Source organism: Rissa tridactyla, chromosome 9 (genome assembly GCF_028500815.1).
Source record: "Rissa tridactyla isolate bRisTri1 chromosome 9, bRisTri1.patW.cur.20221130, whole genome shotgun sequence".
Lineage (NCBI taxonomy): Eukaryota > Metazoa > Chordata > Aves > Charadriiformes > Laridae > Rissa > Rissa tridactyla.
Window position 1 is genome coordinate 14406418 of NC_071474.1, and position 15400 is coordinate 14421817.

The 15400-nt window shown below is 38.9% G+C and overlaps 1 protein-coding gene across 5 annotated transcripts in view; it reads right to left on the reverse strand.

The window, feature by feature from the left end:
- Window positions 1–15400, reverse strand: part of ATOSA (atos homolog A) — a 51061-nt gene that overhangs the window by 6213 nt on the left and 29448 nt on the right. For 4 of the 5 annotated variants that reach the window (XM_054215360.1, XM_054215359.1, XM_054215361.1 and 1 more), the window contains 10 exons: window positions 11167–11351; window positions 10078–10280; window positions 9501–9626; window positions 7372–9229; window positions 6738–6860; window positions 5692–5771; window positions 4802–4910; window positions 3785–3943; window positions 1869–1937; window positions 791–990 (listed from right to left, as the gene is read on the reverse strand). In XM_054215360.1, coding sequence (XP_054071335.1) covers window positions 791–990; window positions 1869–1937; window positions 3785–3943; window positions 4802–4910; window positions 5692–5771; window positions 6738–6860; window positions 7372–9229; window positions 9501–9626; window positions 10078–10280; window positions 11167–11351 — 3112 coding nt within the window. Of the gene's footprint in view, window positions 1–790; window positions 991–1868; window positions 1938–3784; window positions 3944–4801; window positions 4911–5466; window positions 5550–5691; window positions 5772–6737; window positions 6861–7371; window positions 9230–9500; window positions 9627–10077; window positions 10281–11166; window positions 11352–15400 lie in introns of those variants that run through there. The other variant, XM_054215362.1, reaches the window with a different exon arrangement.

Genomic DNA, 15400 nt, shown 5'->3' on the forward strand with positions numbered 1-15400 from the left:
GTATCAGAAGTAATTCTACAACGGGTTAGAGAAGAAAGTGCAGGAGATTTGATTTTGTTCTGCTTGCTCGCTTCAGAATGTCAGCTGCCGTTGGGTTTGCATGGGCTGCAATGAAAGCACTGGGTCTGCACGGATGTTGGTTCGTTTACTACAACAATGCGGGCAAAAGTCTGCAAACTGCAGAAGGACAGAGTATCCACCATTCCTCCTGTTTCAAACTGCAGTCTCCAGAACACCCCCGGAGCAGCAGCAGAGTACCTGGTTTCAGGCAGTGCTTTGTAAATCATTTAAGGAAGATTGTGTGAATGTTTTTATGAAGTGAAAGGCATTATCAGTGGTATTGCATGATGAAACAGGTATTTACATTTTTACCATTAAACACTATATTTTTAGGAGTAACTCAGAATGCTTTTCACGTTACAAGCTATTCTGGTGAAGAGGCACGTTTGTACGACACTGGGCACCACCTCTACATTGATCCTTAGTTTTGGCTTTTGCCAATGTAACATCCACACTATTTCCTGTAACCTCAAAAAAAGTAAATTGATCCAGCCAGAACTAAATCTTGCTAAGAACAGAATTACGCTTTACAAGGCTATACAACATACTTCAATGCCAAGAAAGAACTTTATATTTTAACTTTGTTTCTCCCAAGCAGAATCCTAATTATTTATTAGCTTTTCCTCCTCTACTGTCTAGCTTAAAGAAAGAAATCATGAGATAAATTTTGGCAGGTACTCGTTTTTTGTGTTTTTGTTTGTGTGGGGTTTTTTAAGTCCGAGGAGCTTACCTCAGATGTATGAGGTAGCGTAGTAGCCTTTCTTCAGTCTGTTGACTATTTTCTTTATTGACAGTTCTCTTGATTTCTCGTCTCACAGGAACAGAAAAAGTTCTTTGCCGTAGGAATGTTTGATGATTAGCTGGCATTTCTCTCAAGTCATAGATCACCACAAACATCTTCACCACAGTTTTGTTAGGGTTAAATAAGGTCTGAAAAGACAAAGAGTTCAATACAATACTCTTTAGAGATGACAAATTAAAAAAAAAAAAAAACAAAACAACAACCCAACCAAAAACCAAAACAAACTCCACCTGCCAAAATAAAATAGTCACCATCCTCGATGCACTTTGTTCTGGTGCCATACAGAAACGTTTAGGTAAAAACATTGTGCAGTTTTTCTGTTTTTCAACACTTCAGCTACTAGCAATTCCCATTTTTAAATATAATACTAACCACAACCTAATCTGAATGAGACACTGGTATATGACTACTATCAATTTGCTAACCTGCATCCCCATTTTTGTTCATTTTTCCAGTCAGCTTTTTGTCTGCACTGTTTCCTAGACACGATACGCTCCCAGGAAGCACAGTGGCGGGCTCCACTTTTAAACCTGAAATCACCAATGTGTTACCTACCCTGGACTGGGTTCTAAAATGAAAGAGGCAGACCGTTCGTTCTAAGCAATGACTGTGATTTACTTTCTGGTTTTATTACAAAAAATAGGTGGTGTTAAGATGTTACAAAATTTACATACAACTGAGTATTTAATCTTAATCCCTTTAGAAGGATTTCAGAATTTGGACTGTGGCCTAATTACTTCTACATTACTTCTTCAAAGCCACAGCATCTGTTCTGTATCTTCAGTAACTAATTTTAAGTCTCTTCACAGCACAGATGGGTTCAAAGGTTGGGAGCATTTTTTGTCCCACAAATTACACATAGATTTCTACTTTGAATAACTACAGTACCTACAGAGATGCACATTTCCACTGCTAGCTTCATGCTCATCTCCAATAACCTCATCTCCTCTGCATGACTTTCTTGACATTACTGGTTACAAGGCACCCTTATCTGCTGAGTACGTACCACTTGTATTGTTCCTGAAGGCGGTACCCGATAACCCCTTTTACCAAGGGACTCTAAAGTAATTACACCCTAGGAAAAAAAACAAAGACACACATTTAGTTCACAGGGAGAGATACAGACAAATCAAAATATTCAATTCATGTAATTGTATTTATTTGAAAAAACAATCAGGAATGTATAAAAACTAAAAATAGGGAAGGCAATGCATTTAAGAGGCAGTTAGAAATCAACAGTAGGGTCCTGACGGATACTTTGGCAGATCCTTGTTCCTCCTGAAACAAGATCCGGGTTTCCACATCTTCCAACCAGCAGTCACAGAGCTATGGCGAAATAGAGCCTTCTTTTCAAAATGGCTTGTAAGTCAGAATGGAAGATTTGCGTCTTCCTTTCCATTTTTATATCACCTACAATTGCACCAATAATACTCCAAATCTCACAGAACTGATTTCTGCTTTTCAAAGGCAGCAGATGCACTTCATCTTCCATTCTAACCCAAACTTTAGCAATGATGACATCTCCTTTTGTACCAGCTGGGATCTGCAGGGCCCCCACGTCCCCCACGGGGCTGTAACACTGCTGAGGCCACCCTCAGGGTGCTGCCCTAGAGCACACGTTTGATTAACCTGCCCAGCACAACTGTTGGACCCCACTGCACTGGGCTTAACAAAAAAAAAAAAAACCCAAACAACAACAACAAAAAAGAACCCAAAGCAGGGAAACTAGCTATGCAAACAGAAAACAATGTTTCTGATGATGGAGGCACTCCACAAAGGTTGTATTAATCCTGGGAGACTCAGCCATAATAGCATGTTTAGAGCATGTGGAAAAGCCTGAAACAATGAAACCCAGCTAGGAAAATAAGCAATGCTGCTTTAACCATTTGAGGAAAATCAGAATCCCTTCACCTCCTGGAAAATCATGTGCAATAATCCAGAAAGTTGAAAGCAAAATAGATACTTCTTTGTAGTGGTTAAGAGAAGACATATACAAGTTTAAACTCTATTACTCAAACTTAACTTACAAAGCCATTTCATTTTATGAATACTTTTAAAAAACAGAAGGTCAGAAATATGGTTAGGTGCTATGAATTTAAAATCTGAACATTGGGATAATGAGATGTTCAATTACATGTTTAAACAGACTACTTACCATATTTTTGACAGAAATACATATATGAAACCCTCTAAAAATTAGATCTGTCACCCAAGTAACACTGAGGTTCCTTAACAGGTGTTCAGAACAAATCTAGCTGCCTGATTCAATGCCAGCATACAAGACAACTTTTGCTTTTTACAAGGAAACACTTTTAGACATCCAAAAACCATGCTGTCATTGCAGAAACGTGGAACAGAATTAGCACACGGATACCGAGAACACAAATTCCGTGTCGGTGCGAACATCAGCAAACCGTGCAGCTTGTGAGAGTGCCGCCTGTCACACTAGCTCAGATGGTATTTACTCTAAAAGAATGGGCTGAATAACTTCTGAGTTTAAGGTCTCCACCAGCAATTGTACCTTGGCCTGCACTTAAGCCACTTGCTGGCAGAGAGGTTAGTTGCCCAGGCAGCTACTTGTTGGGACAACAAAAAGTATCCCATTAAGTCCAGCCATTGCCTCACTGCCTATTTTAAGTTAGATGGATAAAAAGAGATGGTGGGATTTGACCACTCCAATGTGGAGGGAGACAAATACGTTCAATATCCCAAGATGAGTGTAGTTGGATGGTGGGGCAGAGCAATGGGAGCGAAGCACTAGTTAGGGAAAGGACGAAGGGACAGGAGAACTCCACCACAAGCAGTTGAAAATAACCCAGGTCCCTGCAAATCCCTACTTCCTGAACCCTCTACTCACCGAGCTCTTGTTCTTCACCTCCACCGATCGGAATTTATTTAAAATAAATCCAAGCACACACTTACCATGTAAGGAGAGGGCGCGTTATCATCTGAAACGCTATAGAACGACACTTCAACTGGCAGAGTCATGTGCGTGGGACAAAAGACTCCACTTGCTCCCACTTCTGCTGTGAAACCCTCCACCACGCCCAGCGGGTCTAGGCGAAAATTCAGGACAGACTCCTGACAAACAAAAACACATACAGCTTAGGTTGGGAATGCCTCAAATAAAACATAGCAAAACTAAGCAGTAAAAAAGGAAACGAGTTTATGTAGGAACTTGGGTCTTTCGTAAGGCGACCTGCCAAAAATCAACACTGAGGCAAAAATTATGATGAAGAGTGGAACACTCAGCAAGATGATAGTGGTTTAAGAGAAAGCATCATCCAAATCCAGTCTCCATCCTACTGAAACTGGTGCAAAAGCCCCCAGAGAATTTTATTGCAGCAGCATCTATGCATGATTTTCCTTGATATATACTATCTGAAAAAAAAATAATAATCTGGAATCTGTAACTTTCCTCAACATATTCACTCCATATTTCACAAATATGGAGTACGATACAACCCATTAACACACTAGCTATTAGTTGTTGCTATTTGATATGCTACATGAAGTGAAAAGCTGGAGGCTACACTACAAGTATGTTCTATTTACTACACTGATTTAACACAGCTTTTGTGACATATTAAGTAGATTTTAAGAGTGAAAATGTAAATTCTTTTTTCTATGTAAATGCATTATAAATGTGAACAATTATGGGTTGTTAAATCTCATCTAAGCCAACAGAACACCTCCTAACTTTACGACAGTGGGAAATAAAAGTTACAAGCAACTCATTGTATCTGAATCTCTGAGACAGAAGATGTCTGGGACATAAAATATGTGCCTCTACAGCTGGAAATTAAAACAAATTTTATTCAACGTAATTAGGAACTTTTACACTGTAATCAGGCTGGAATTATTCACAGTAATGTACTTTTAAAAGCAGTACAGAAGAATACCAAAAATACCACAAGAATTCTAGAGAATATGCAATACCTCAAAGTTTCCCAGAAGGCTGAGACTTGTTACTGGTGGAGCGCTAGAACTTAGAAATGGTTTCCCATGGCTCTCTGGATCACTGTCTCTGTTTATACATTGTTGTGGGCTATTAAAAAAAAAAAAAAAGACAGAATAAATATAAAGGATAAACACATTTGCTTTTGTCTTCTGGGTATAAACAGCTCTAGAAAGAATCATTTACTTACTGTATTACAAAATGTTGTCCTAAAGAAGTAAGAGTTGAACATTGCTTTTTAATACGTCAGCAAAACATTTTCTAGTTAACTGAAAAAGTACTTTCACAAGTTTTACATTACAAGGGATAAAGACAATAAAAATTTAGGTTGTTCATTAACTCCATTAGCAGGAACCAAAGTATCAGATTATTTTCTCTTGTATGCAGATATTTTTGTCTCATATTCTGAGGTTTCCAACATCAAACTACCATACTAAAAGCTGTTTATGTTACATGTATTAATGTATAAAACGTCATGGTCAGTCCCTTTTAAAAGTTAAGTTCTCTGAACAAGTGAAGGCAAAATGCTTAACCCGTTCATCACTAAGAACAAAACATAACACAAAAATAACACAGATTTGAAGAAAAATCAACAATTAGTATCTTCTCTGTTTGAAAAGGCAAGTGTATCTTACAGCATACCTACCCCTGCATGGGACAGAGCTTGTCCCGGCAGCAGCTCCAGAGCCACGCTAACCTGGAGACCCCTGGGGTACCTCGGCTCCAAGCCTTATTTCAAAATAAGGATTATTTTGAAAGGCACACATTTTTTGTCTTTGCCAACATGCTTCGTTGTTGCATACAGGTGTGTATGCATACAGGCATTATGTCTCCCCCAAAATTCTTAACATTTCTGGTAAATAAAACACACCTTCTTGCAGACAGACATTTCAACTGCAGCAGTGATGAATCCAGATCAAAGCACCCAGACTGTGTTTTTCTTTGAGGAACCTCAAGAGGGAAAGAAGATGCTAATTTGAAAACTGTACCTCTAGTAAGGACAATTTTGCCAAGTAAGCACAAATTTGCCAAGAATTTTCATGACATTACAAAATTACAAAACAGAGCAGAAGAGAGTAATTCCTATACATTCTAAACTTAGTGAAGAAAATTCTAAAATTATAAATGACAAGACCATAAATTCTGATTAACGGGAAGTACTTAAATAAAGACTCATTCAAGAGACTGATGTCTCTTTGGAATGGTACAGAACATTAGTAATAAACAGGCTATAAAAATTCCCATATAAGTGCCCTAAAAATATTGACAGCGTTTAGAAGCACTGAAGAATAAAACATATCACATGTTGACTACAGAACATCACTACTTCAGTAGCTTTAATTGGGGCTGCCTTTTTCTTTAGAACTCCCCAACAACCTACCAAGAACTGTAACGCTTCCCCAATGCCTTTCTGTCTTATCACAGCAGCTTTGTATCACTTAGTCATTCAATGACATCCCTGATCGCTGAAGAATATATGGTACAAACTGTTCACAGAAACAAAAGCTTTGGAATAATAGGCAATCAGGTATTAATAACTCACACAAAAACTTCAAAATGACAAAATATGTTAGCTTACACTTAAAACACTAATCTTCAAAATGCTTGCTTTTGTGCTCCAAAATAGCACCAAAGCAACCTTTTTGCCACTGAATTTTCTAATGTCACCTTTTGTTAATCTTGATAGGATCTCAATAACTACCTCTAATATTTTCTTTTCCAGAATTATTGTTCAACTTCATTTGAGTGTTAACTCTCAAATTTCCACTTGCAAGAGTATTCACTCTGACACTGGAAGTAAACACACATACTTCACCTAGGTAATCTGTCAACTTTTCTACCATACACAGATATTAAAAGAACAAAATACTTCTTTTCTCATTTAAAAGGTAAGTTATAATTTCAACAATAACTTACGGGACTTGATAGAAGAGGCAATCCAGTTCTGGGATGAAAAGCCTTGGTTGAAGTTCCATCCAAGGATCGAAAATTATGTTTCCGCCATGTATTTGTGTGTTTTAGAGATGAAGGTGGTGCTTTCTGTCAGCAAAACAAATTTACTTAAGATATCAATGGGACATTTCAATGACTTATCATGATAACACTTTGCTGGCCATAACGGAGAAGAATTCTGAACCAGAGGGATCTGCACCACATAAGCATATTATCAAATATTCAGTATAAATTCCCCTTGACTCAATCTACAATCACACAGACTGCTCTCTAAAGAGAACGCTTACCATATTCAGACACCGATATATTTATAAAAAGAAAGGATGCCTAACTGCCTATGGAAACTGTCGTTCATAATGCTCTCACGGTGAGCAGAATCAGACAGTGTTCTCAACGTTAAACTTATAATTAAGAAGGTATGGGGGAGGCACTACTGGTCAAATGTTACTTCAGACCACCAAGACGACAACAGTAACATGATGCTTCCTATGAAGTCAGACTTAGACCCCTCTTTCTATCGGTCCTTTAGCAGATAGAGGGTACAAGCTATGTCACTAAGTGCAGCTATAGGAATTGGTCTCTTTCTCTATGTATTTACCTGTACATCTGGGTTCTTCAGCCGCTCACACTTAACTACGCCGTCTTCTGTAGGTTTCTTTTGAGAAGTGCTTTGGAAATCGAGGCCTATGGGGTCTTCATTCTCATCATGTGCAGTTTTCGTTTTATCTTGTTTGTTTTTGTTTTTGAAACTGTCATGGTCTTTATTTAAATAATTTTCAATACTAATAAGCTGAGTGTTTTGCTCATAAATATTTGGTTTTTTTGAGTCTTTATCTAAACACTTGAGCTCATTTTTGTGCAAACAGTCAGATACCTGCATCACAGTTGCTTTTTTTGTACCTTCAAGTATTCTGCATTTATCTATCTGTAAATTGTTAAAACTGTCTGTGCCATTGTTCTCACTAACAACAGTTCTTTCTTTGAGTTTATTTGTGCAAATCTGTTCATCAATGCTGCTGAAATTTGAACACTGCTTAATTCTGTTGGTTATCTGGTCTTTCTGTGCATAACCAGAATGTATCGTTTCCAATTTATCTGGCAATTCAGATTTATTTTCTTTAACACGTGATGATGATGATGATGTGTGAATGTTAGTAAATGCATGGGAAGTTTTATTTGAAGTCTGATGAAATGCATTTCGGACAGCTTCACTGGGTTTTGCTAAAACTAGTTTTCTTCTTGCTTGGAGTTTCAGAGAAGACTTCAGTTCTCCATCAAACCTAGAAGGACTGATAGGAGTATCAGGTGTCTTTGTCCTTGATTTACTGCTGTCTTCTGACAAAGAAAAATCAGATTTAGCAAAAGAAACAGAAGACTGTTCCTTGCCTTTCTTCAGCAAATTTTCATCTTCATATGTACTTCGGAAAATTTTTGAAGTAACTGGGCTAGTCTCATTCACTTTGAATGGACGGCCAGTGACATGAGAAGTAGCTGGATCACAATGGATCAGATGCTGGGCAATCCTTGCTATCACCTCCTGCCGCTCCTGGAGCAGAGAATCGATCAGGGGATTACTCTCTCCTGCCAACTGACGGCCACAGTGGTTCGCTGGAACACGGGCATCGAGCAGTGGGACCTCCGGTATTGCTCTAGTTTTGCCTTCACCGCCGTCTTCTTGTATTGCATTGTCTAAGTTGGCAGTAGAAACAGGGGAGGTCTCCTTGCCTTTTCTTGGCAAGTTTTCCTCTTCGTAAGTACTCCGAAAAGCTTTCGGTGTTGCTGAGCTGTTTTCATGCATGTTGAATGGACGTCCAGCAACAACTGGTGAAGTAGCTGGATCACAGTGAATCAAGTGCTGAGCAATCCTTGCAATGACCTCTTGTCGCTCCTGAAGTAAAGAGCCTATCAAAGGATTGGTTTCTCCCGTAGGCTGATGAGAGCAATGACTATTGGAAACACGGGAATCAACCAGAGAAAAGGATTTAAAAGTTCTGACAGGTGTTTCATGAGACTGTGTCTTATTGTCTGCTGTAGCATTATAACACTGAACTTTAGACTGAGACGCTCCAAAGTCAGATCCAAGTCCATTAGAAGGATAAAGTTTTAAATTTCTAATCGATGTAGTAAATTCAGGTGTCTTTTTTCCATTAAGTAGGCCTTCAGGTGTCATTGTCCATGTCTGTTTCCCACAGAAGCGCTGCGGACTGGAGGTACTGCATTGCTGTGCCACACTGGAATCGCTGTGCTGATGTAACTTACGCTCTTGCATTCGCTTTTCGTAAAAGCTAAGGTTGGTGTGAATACTACAGGTCAAAACTGGGTAGTTCGATTGTCTGGGCAAGGACTGGACGCTGACTCTCAAGGCCACATTGTGAGAAACATTAGGAACGGGAAAGACATGCTCAGTGGGTGTCTGGGAGAACGTCCATTGCAAGTCCACATCTGCAGCGCTCACCCTGAAACAATACAGAAGGGCATTTACAGAAGTATCTAAATGAAGAGTCTTTAATTACCTACTTCATAACACAAATGCCTAAGAAAAAGCAAGAGACACCAGCAACTGCTGTTCTTTGCGAAGTATACAAATCCTATACAACCGCTAAAGTGCTGGGGCAACAACGTGGCACCTTCTGAAAGCAAATAGGAAAACAGGAGGGGAGAATGGTTTTAAGTCAAATTGCAAAAAGCTGCGAACAGCAAACAAGTATTTTTCCACCCCAGACGTACCTGTACAGAATGTTTCGGGGAACAGCACCATGGGAAACACTCAGCCACGCGCTTAGCTGAGAGAAGAAAACAAAAGAGCGAACAGCCAATAGAAGGGTCTTCTCTTCAATAAATCGATCTCCGCTCCTAAAACGTATTCAGAGAAACACATAGATGTTGCTAAGAATATACACAGAGAACTACTAAAACTAGGACATTTTCAGGTCTTTATTCTGAAGATAAAACACAGATGAATCAAGCAAAACAATGAAACTCCTCAAACATCTTGAAGATTACAGAGTCTGATTTGGTTTTATCCACGATACTTTATAACAATTTAACATAATAAATAATGTATAAAAATGACCATTTTCAGCTAGGAACTTTTCATACTCTGCATTGCACAAGGTACACTGCAGAAAGTATGAGTACAGGAAGACTAAGATTAAAAGATACTTAGATTTCACTGGTAAATAGTGGTTTTCTTAGATCAGTCCTCATGGCAAAGGGCCGGTTCAAAACCACTAACCGATTACTTTAAGGACTTAAATATGACAAGGTTCTCGCAACTATCATCTAATCCTAATATACAACTTACTGTCGAGGAACTGGCTCCAAAATCCACCTTTCTAATAGCAATGCATCTTGTTTGATTGCAGGATCATTTAAATCATTCCCCTCGGTGGTGGGCCCTTCATCACTATAGCAACAGTCTGGAAGTAGCATCACTTCTACCATGATTGGAATATTGTTCTTCCACAGTAGCATAACCTCAGATCTGGTTCGCCTGGCTTGACGACACTGAGGGAAAGAAAAAATGTCAACATATGCAAGTCATAAAATTACTAGCCAGATTTAAATCTGCTTTAAAAACATGTTCCAAAGTACTAGAAAAGGGTAAGGGTCAAATCCTGTAAACTAGGTTTCACCAACTCAGAGATAAGATTCTGGAGCTATTAAATGAAAAATAATTAACAAATCCTTTACAGTTGCCATTTGAACAACTTCCGTAGAAAATTACAAGAGCTCATAAACATACATTTCTCCAACCACTCACTTTGCTACTTTGTACTTCTCTCTCCACAAATCATCCTCTTGGATGGACATACTCAAGCGGTATCTTTATAAATTCTGTGTCTTGGAGCAGGCTAACTTCCGCATGAATAACAACTTAAATTGACACAGTCCTTAGGAACTTTTAATTGAGAGATGGGATGCTCCAACCTCACTCCCAAATAGACTAACTAGATTTTATGCACTCGCGATTTTTGGATCACTAACTTTTCAACAATACCTGGAAAAGCAAAAAGTTAGCCAAGTCAGCCTACATTTTCTCAAAAAAAAAAAAAAAAAAAAAAAACAAAACCAAAAAACCCCAAAACCCGAGACCAACAATGCCAAGTATAGCGCTCTCCATTTGCATAATAAAGACTCAAATAGGTACTGCATTCACGTAGTCGTGCAGCATTTCATGTTCAAGGATAAAAGGCTTAATGATCTCTCATTTTAAGGACAGATCTATTATTAGTACAATACTGAATTACACACTTGTTTAAATGTGGGACTGACAGAAAGCAATTGTTATTCATGCTTAACTGTGAATCCACCACGGGATTCTCAGCTGACTTTAATCACGGCAGCAAGGATGCATGCCACGACACTTAAAATGAAACAGGTACCACCATACCTGAGCCAGTTTGTCGCTGCATTCATGCTTAGTTGTTGGCGGCTGACTTGATTGTGCCGGTGGGCAATGAAAGCCCTCTGTTCTGCCCTTGATCGAATACTCGGGCGTTCGACCTTCGGTGATCAACAAGGCCAAGGAGACCAGGAACTCCTCAGCTTCATACTCAAAGTATTCATCCAAAGTATCTGTCATTTCAAAAAGACAAAAAATAATGACATCAGCTGTATAACAAGCTTTTAACTGTTTGCTGACCCAGCAGTTTGTTTCAATTTACGCTCAAAACAAGAGCTATGGGAGGTGGATCTTTGTATCAGGCTGGCTGCACTCCCCATAAGGCTCAAGTCACTGTATCACCACAAAACATTTCTTCATCTGACAATATTGCCAAGCAGACAAAATCAGAAATACTCTAAAGAAAGCTTCGTGTAGTAACTGGTCACTGCACCAGATTTCAGCGGTGCTGAGAAACAACTGTTTGTGTGGTGAACCACAGCTGGATCACAGCTTTTATAAAAGAAAAAAGGTTTCCTGGGCTCTAGTGGGAGAAGTCTGATGGCAGTATGAGTTGGCATCGTTAGTATCATGTGACAGACAGAAAGAGAAGCCACAATACGTCATAAAATACATTAAAAATTGAATAAGAAAAAAATAGAAAGATTTACTTCTATTAGAAAAAGTGGGACACAATGTTCTTGAAGATTTTTATTGCGAGTCCCTCCTGCTGAGAGCAAGGCTTACTTGAGAGGTCCATTTTTAGTTACCATTAACACATAGGAAAGATTCCCAAGGAACATATGGAGTATTCATTGTTTTATACCATGGTCAGTCTAAACTTGTGCAAAGAATTAAAACTCAACAAGTCTCCGCAGAGAAAAAAGCAGCTGGCATCGCTCTTCATGAATTACCCTGGCACACTTGATTCCCACAGAGGTAGGATGCACCAGTCCCTAGAGTTTATGGTGCTTTGTAGAACACCCTTCTCCTCCTCCTCCTCCTCCCTCATCACGAGGATGTCACACATCATTCAAACAGTTTCAAGTACAACCAGATTGTGTCATTCCCCTCTCTGCTTGGAAACACTTAAGTTTCAAAATGATTTAGTTACTGGAGAGGTTACAGAAAAATCTCTTTCCCAAGAAAGCTAAAATACATTCACTTCAAAGTTTATTTTAAGAGCAGCAAAAAAAAGCAGGTGGAGGCAAGGCTGCCAGCGGTTCTTTATTTTTATGCTTTAGGGGAACAAAACCACATGACACCTTCACAATTTTAGCTTAAATGTCCAGTGTCATCCACCAAAACAAAACTGCCACAGGGACAGAGTTAATTTCTGTTCATGTTTTGATTACCATGCATAAAATACCTTTCCACTTGTTAAAAAAAAAAAAAAGAATTCAGAAGTCTTTTTTGTCTTCATTCCCTAATAGCAGAGCATTTGGCAAACACTGCAAGACAGACTTGAGAGATCCATACAAGAAGGGATGCATGAAACAAAAGCTCCAATTAAACATGCAATTACCTGCATATGCAAATTGTAAAATGTGTAAAACTAGCTTTTGCATGTACGTATTTGCCTAGCCCAGGCTTGTACCGCATGGACCCCAGGGCTTACAGCCCATTTTGAGGGATCTACATAAGGTAAATAAGAGAAGTCAGCCCACTGCCAGGACAACTCAGTTCGCTGCACAGGAGGCCTCATCTTTATGGACTCATTTTTCTCCCTCTTTTTAAGGCAATGCGCTTACACAGCTGCTTTGGGTGGCAGGGATGGGCTATAACCGGGACCCTCTTCCCAGTGTGCAGCCCCATCTGTCCATGGCACACACGGCCAGTGGCATGGCACTCCTGACCCGCGCCGTGCACACCACATCTGCTGGGAAAAGGCGCCAGGCGCTGGAGTCCTGTGGCTCCATCCTCCGGGGTGGGAAGCGGGGAAGGGGCTCTTCCCAAACAGCTGCTGGTGCCCCCCGCCCTGTGGAGCACCCCCCCACTGGGAAGGGACTTCGGCCCCAGAAGAACAGGGTGCTGCCAGGACAATTCATCTGGGCACTGCCTGCCCTCAGGCAGAAGAAAAGGCAGAGGATAGATGAATTACCCGGGAGGACCCCAAACGGCACGTGAACGATACATTACATCATCTGGCATGAGTTAAAACGGTCATTCATCTGACGGATGGCAGAAAATGACTAATAATGGGTGCATGAAAGATTAAAGGAGTGGTAAATAACAGAGAGGACAAGACACTTAGGTAGTGATATGAGTCACCTACAAAATTAGGCACCTGCAATTTATTTATTTTTTTTTTTTTCAGCTGAAAGTCCGGTGAACAATAGGCAAGGCATACTTACGGATAGGAAAATGAGATTTGGAAAGACTCTGAAAAGGATTTGGGTATTACAGCTGATGAAAAAAAAAATAATAATTGCAGCATTATCTTGCTGCTAACACAAGCATCATGCTCATCTTTGTATGTCCAAAGGCCATGGTAATGTTAAGAAAGCCACAGCGGGAAGGATCACTACTGGAGTATTTTTGCTACTCTGACATAGAAGTTACAAAAATCTAGAAAGTATTCAGCAGGAGCGATATTAATTTAAACAAGAATTGCCTCAAGAACAGACAAGAGTAGTCTACTTAGCAGACTAAACAGAAGGGGAATTCATCCTTAAGAAAATGTGTAAGAGAAATTCTCTTTAGTTACGATATGTAAAAACATTTATAGTTTTAAAGAAAAAAATTAAAGAGCTTGATCAAGATCTGCATGCGCCTATGCAGACAGATCCTCTCTCAAACACCTTCTTACTGTAACAGAAACATCCACAGTAAGATTCGATACCTGAAAATTTACACTAGAGAATTTTAAATGGCAAGTAAAATAGACATGCCCTTTAATTAACATTAGCAGCATACCATGTGAAGCAGTAGACCTTCTATTATTTGTCTCTCTTTTTTAGAAAGAATCCATATTTGATCAAAAGTGTCTGGACTTGACACAAATTAACAGATAAATCCTATGGCCTGAATGCTTCTGTTGAGCTGTTTAGATTCAGTTAAAAAACCTTTTTTGCTTTAAAAAATTTTGATACCAAAGCTTATATTGTATACTTAAAATGCTCAGTGTCTTCACAGATAGGTATCATAAATTGACGTAACGAGCCTCAGACAGATTAAGCATGTCCAAATGCAAGATTCAGTGAGTCTAGTAAACAAGCAAGATCTAGTGAATAAAGCAAGGTAAACAAATCTGAAATAATCATTACTCAAGATTCAGAATACATATACAATATTACTTTACATAAACAGATAAAACTTACTTTTAAGTTCAATTTGCAAACATCAGGCCTATTATTTCAGAAGCAGCCAGTTTCTTGCCTTAAGGATGGAAGAGGAGACCCAACTAGCTAGAGAGACCATTTGTATTGGCTGCAGTTACAAAAACACGATGATGTTTCAAAATAAAAACTGCATCTTGTTAAAGGATGATAAACAGCCAGTATTGAACTAGGAAATGGTACTCTTTCCGTAACAGCATTATAAAGACAGGGCAAACACTTTAAAATTCTGTGAGCAATGTAACAAACCAGGTATTTGGACTTTAAAAAAAAAAGAAAATAAAAACTTAAAGCACGAGTAGCAGCAGATATTGAGAAATACATTTTCCTACAAAGTTCATGTGGCATATTGACTTCTTTTAGCTCCACTAGATTTCTATATCATTTAGCAACTTCTAAGAGTTCTCATAAAAGAAAAAACCCCTATAAATATTGAGAAGGCTGGTAATTGTTCCTATACAACAGACACAGATGATGCAAGTTGATGTAATCGAGGACAAGGGTAGAAAGACATTTATAGAAACAGCAAACTCAGTGTTTAGTTAAAAAAAGTCTTACTGTGTGTGTGCTGTAACTGTTTGCTTTTGTTTAAGAATCAGCCCTGTTTAAGACACACATCATATATTGTGCATAGAATAACCTCAATCCTATAATCTGACTGTACAAATATGATTATTATTCTGCTTCATCTCTAGCAATGCAACACGCTGGTATATAGCATAAATATACATCCCAGCAGTGTCTGGGTTTTATTCCCCTTAAAATAGCAAAAAGTCCAGTTAGTTGACACAAGTACATAGGAATTAAAGTAACAAGGCACTACAGCCCTTTAATCAATACATTGAAACTAAAGTTTATTGACCAGGTGGTCACAAGAGATAGCAGCAAATGTCAGACTACTCTAG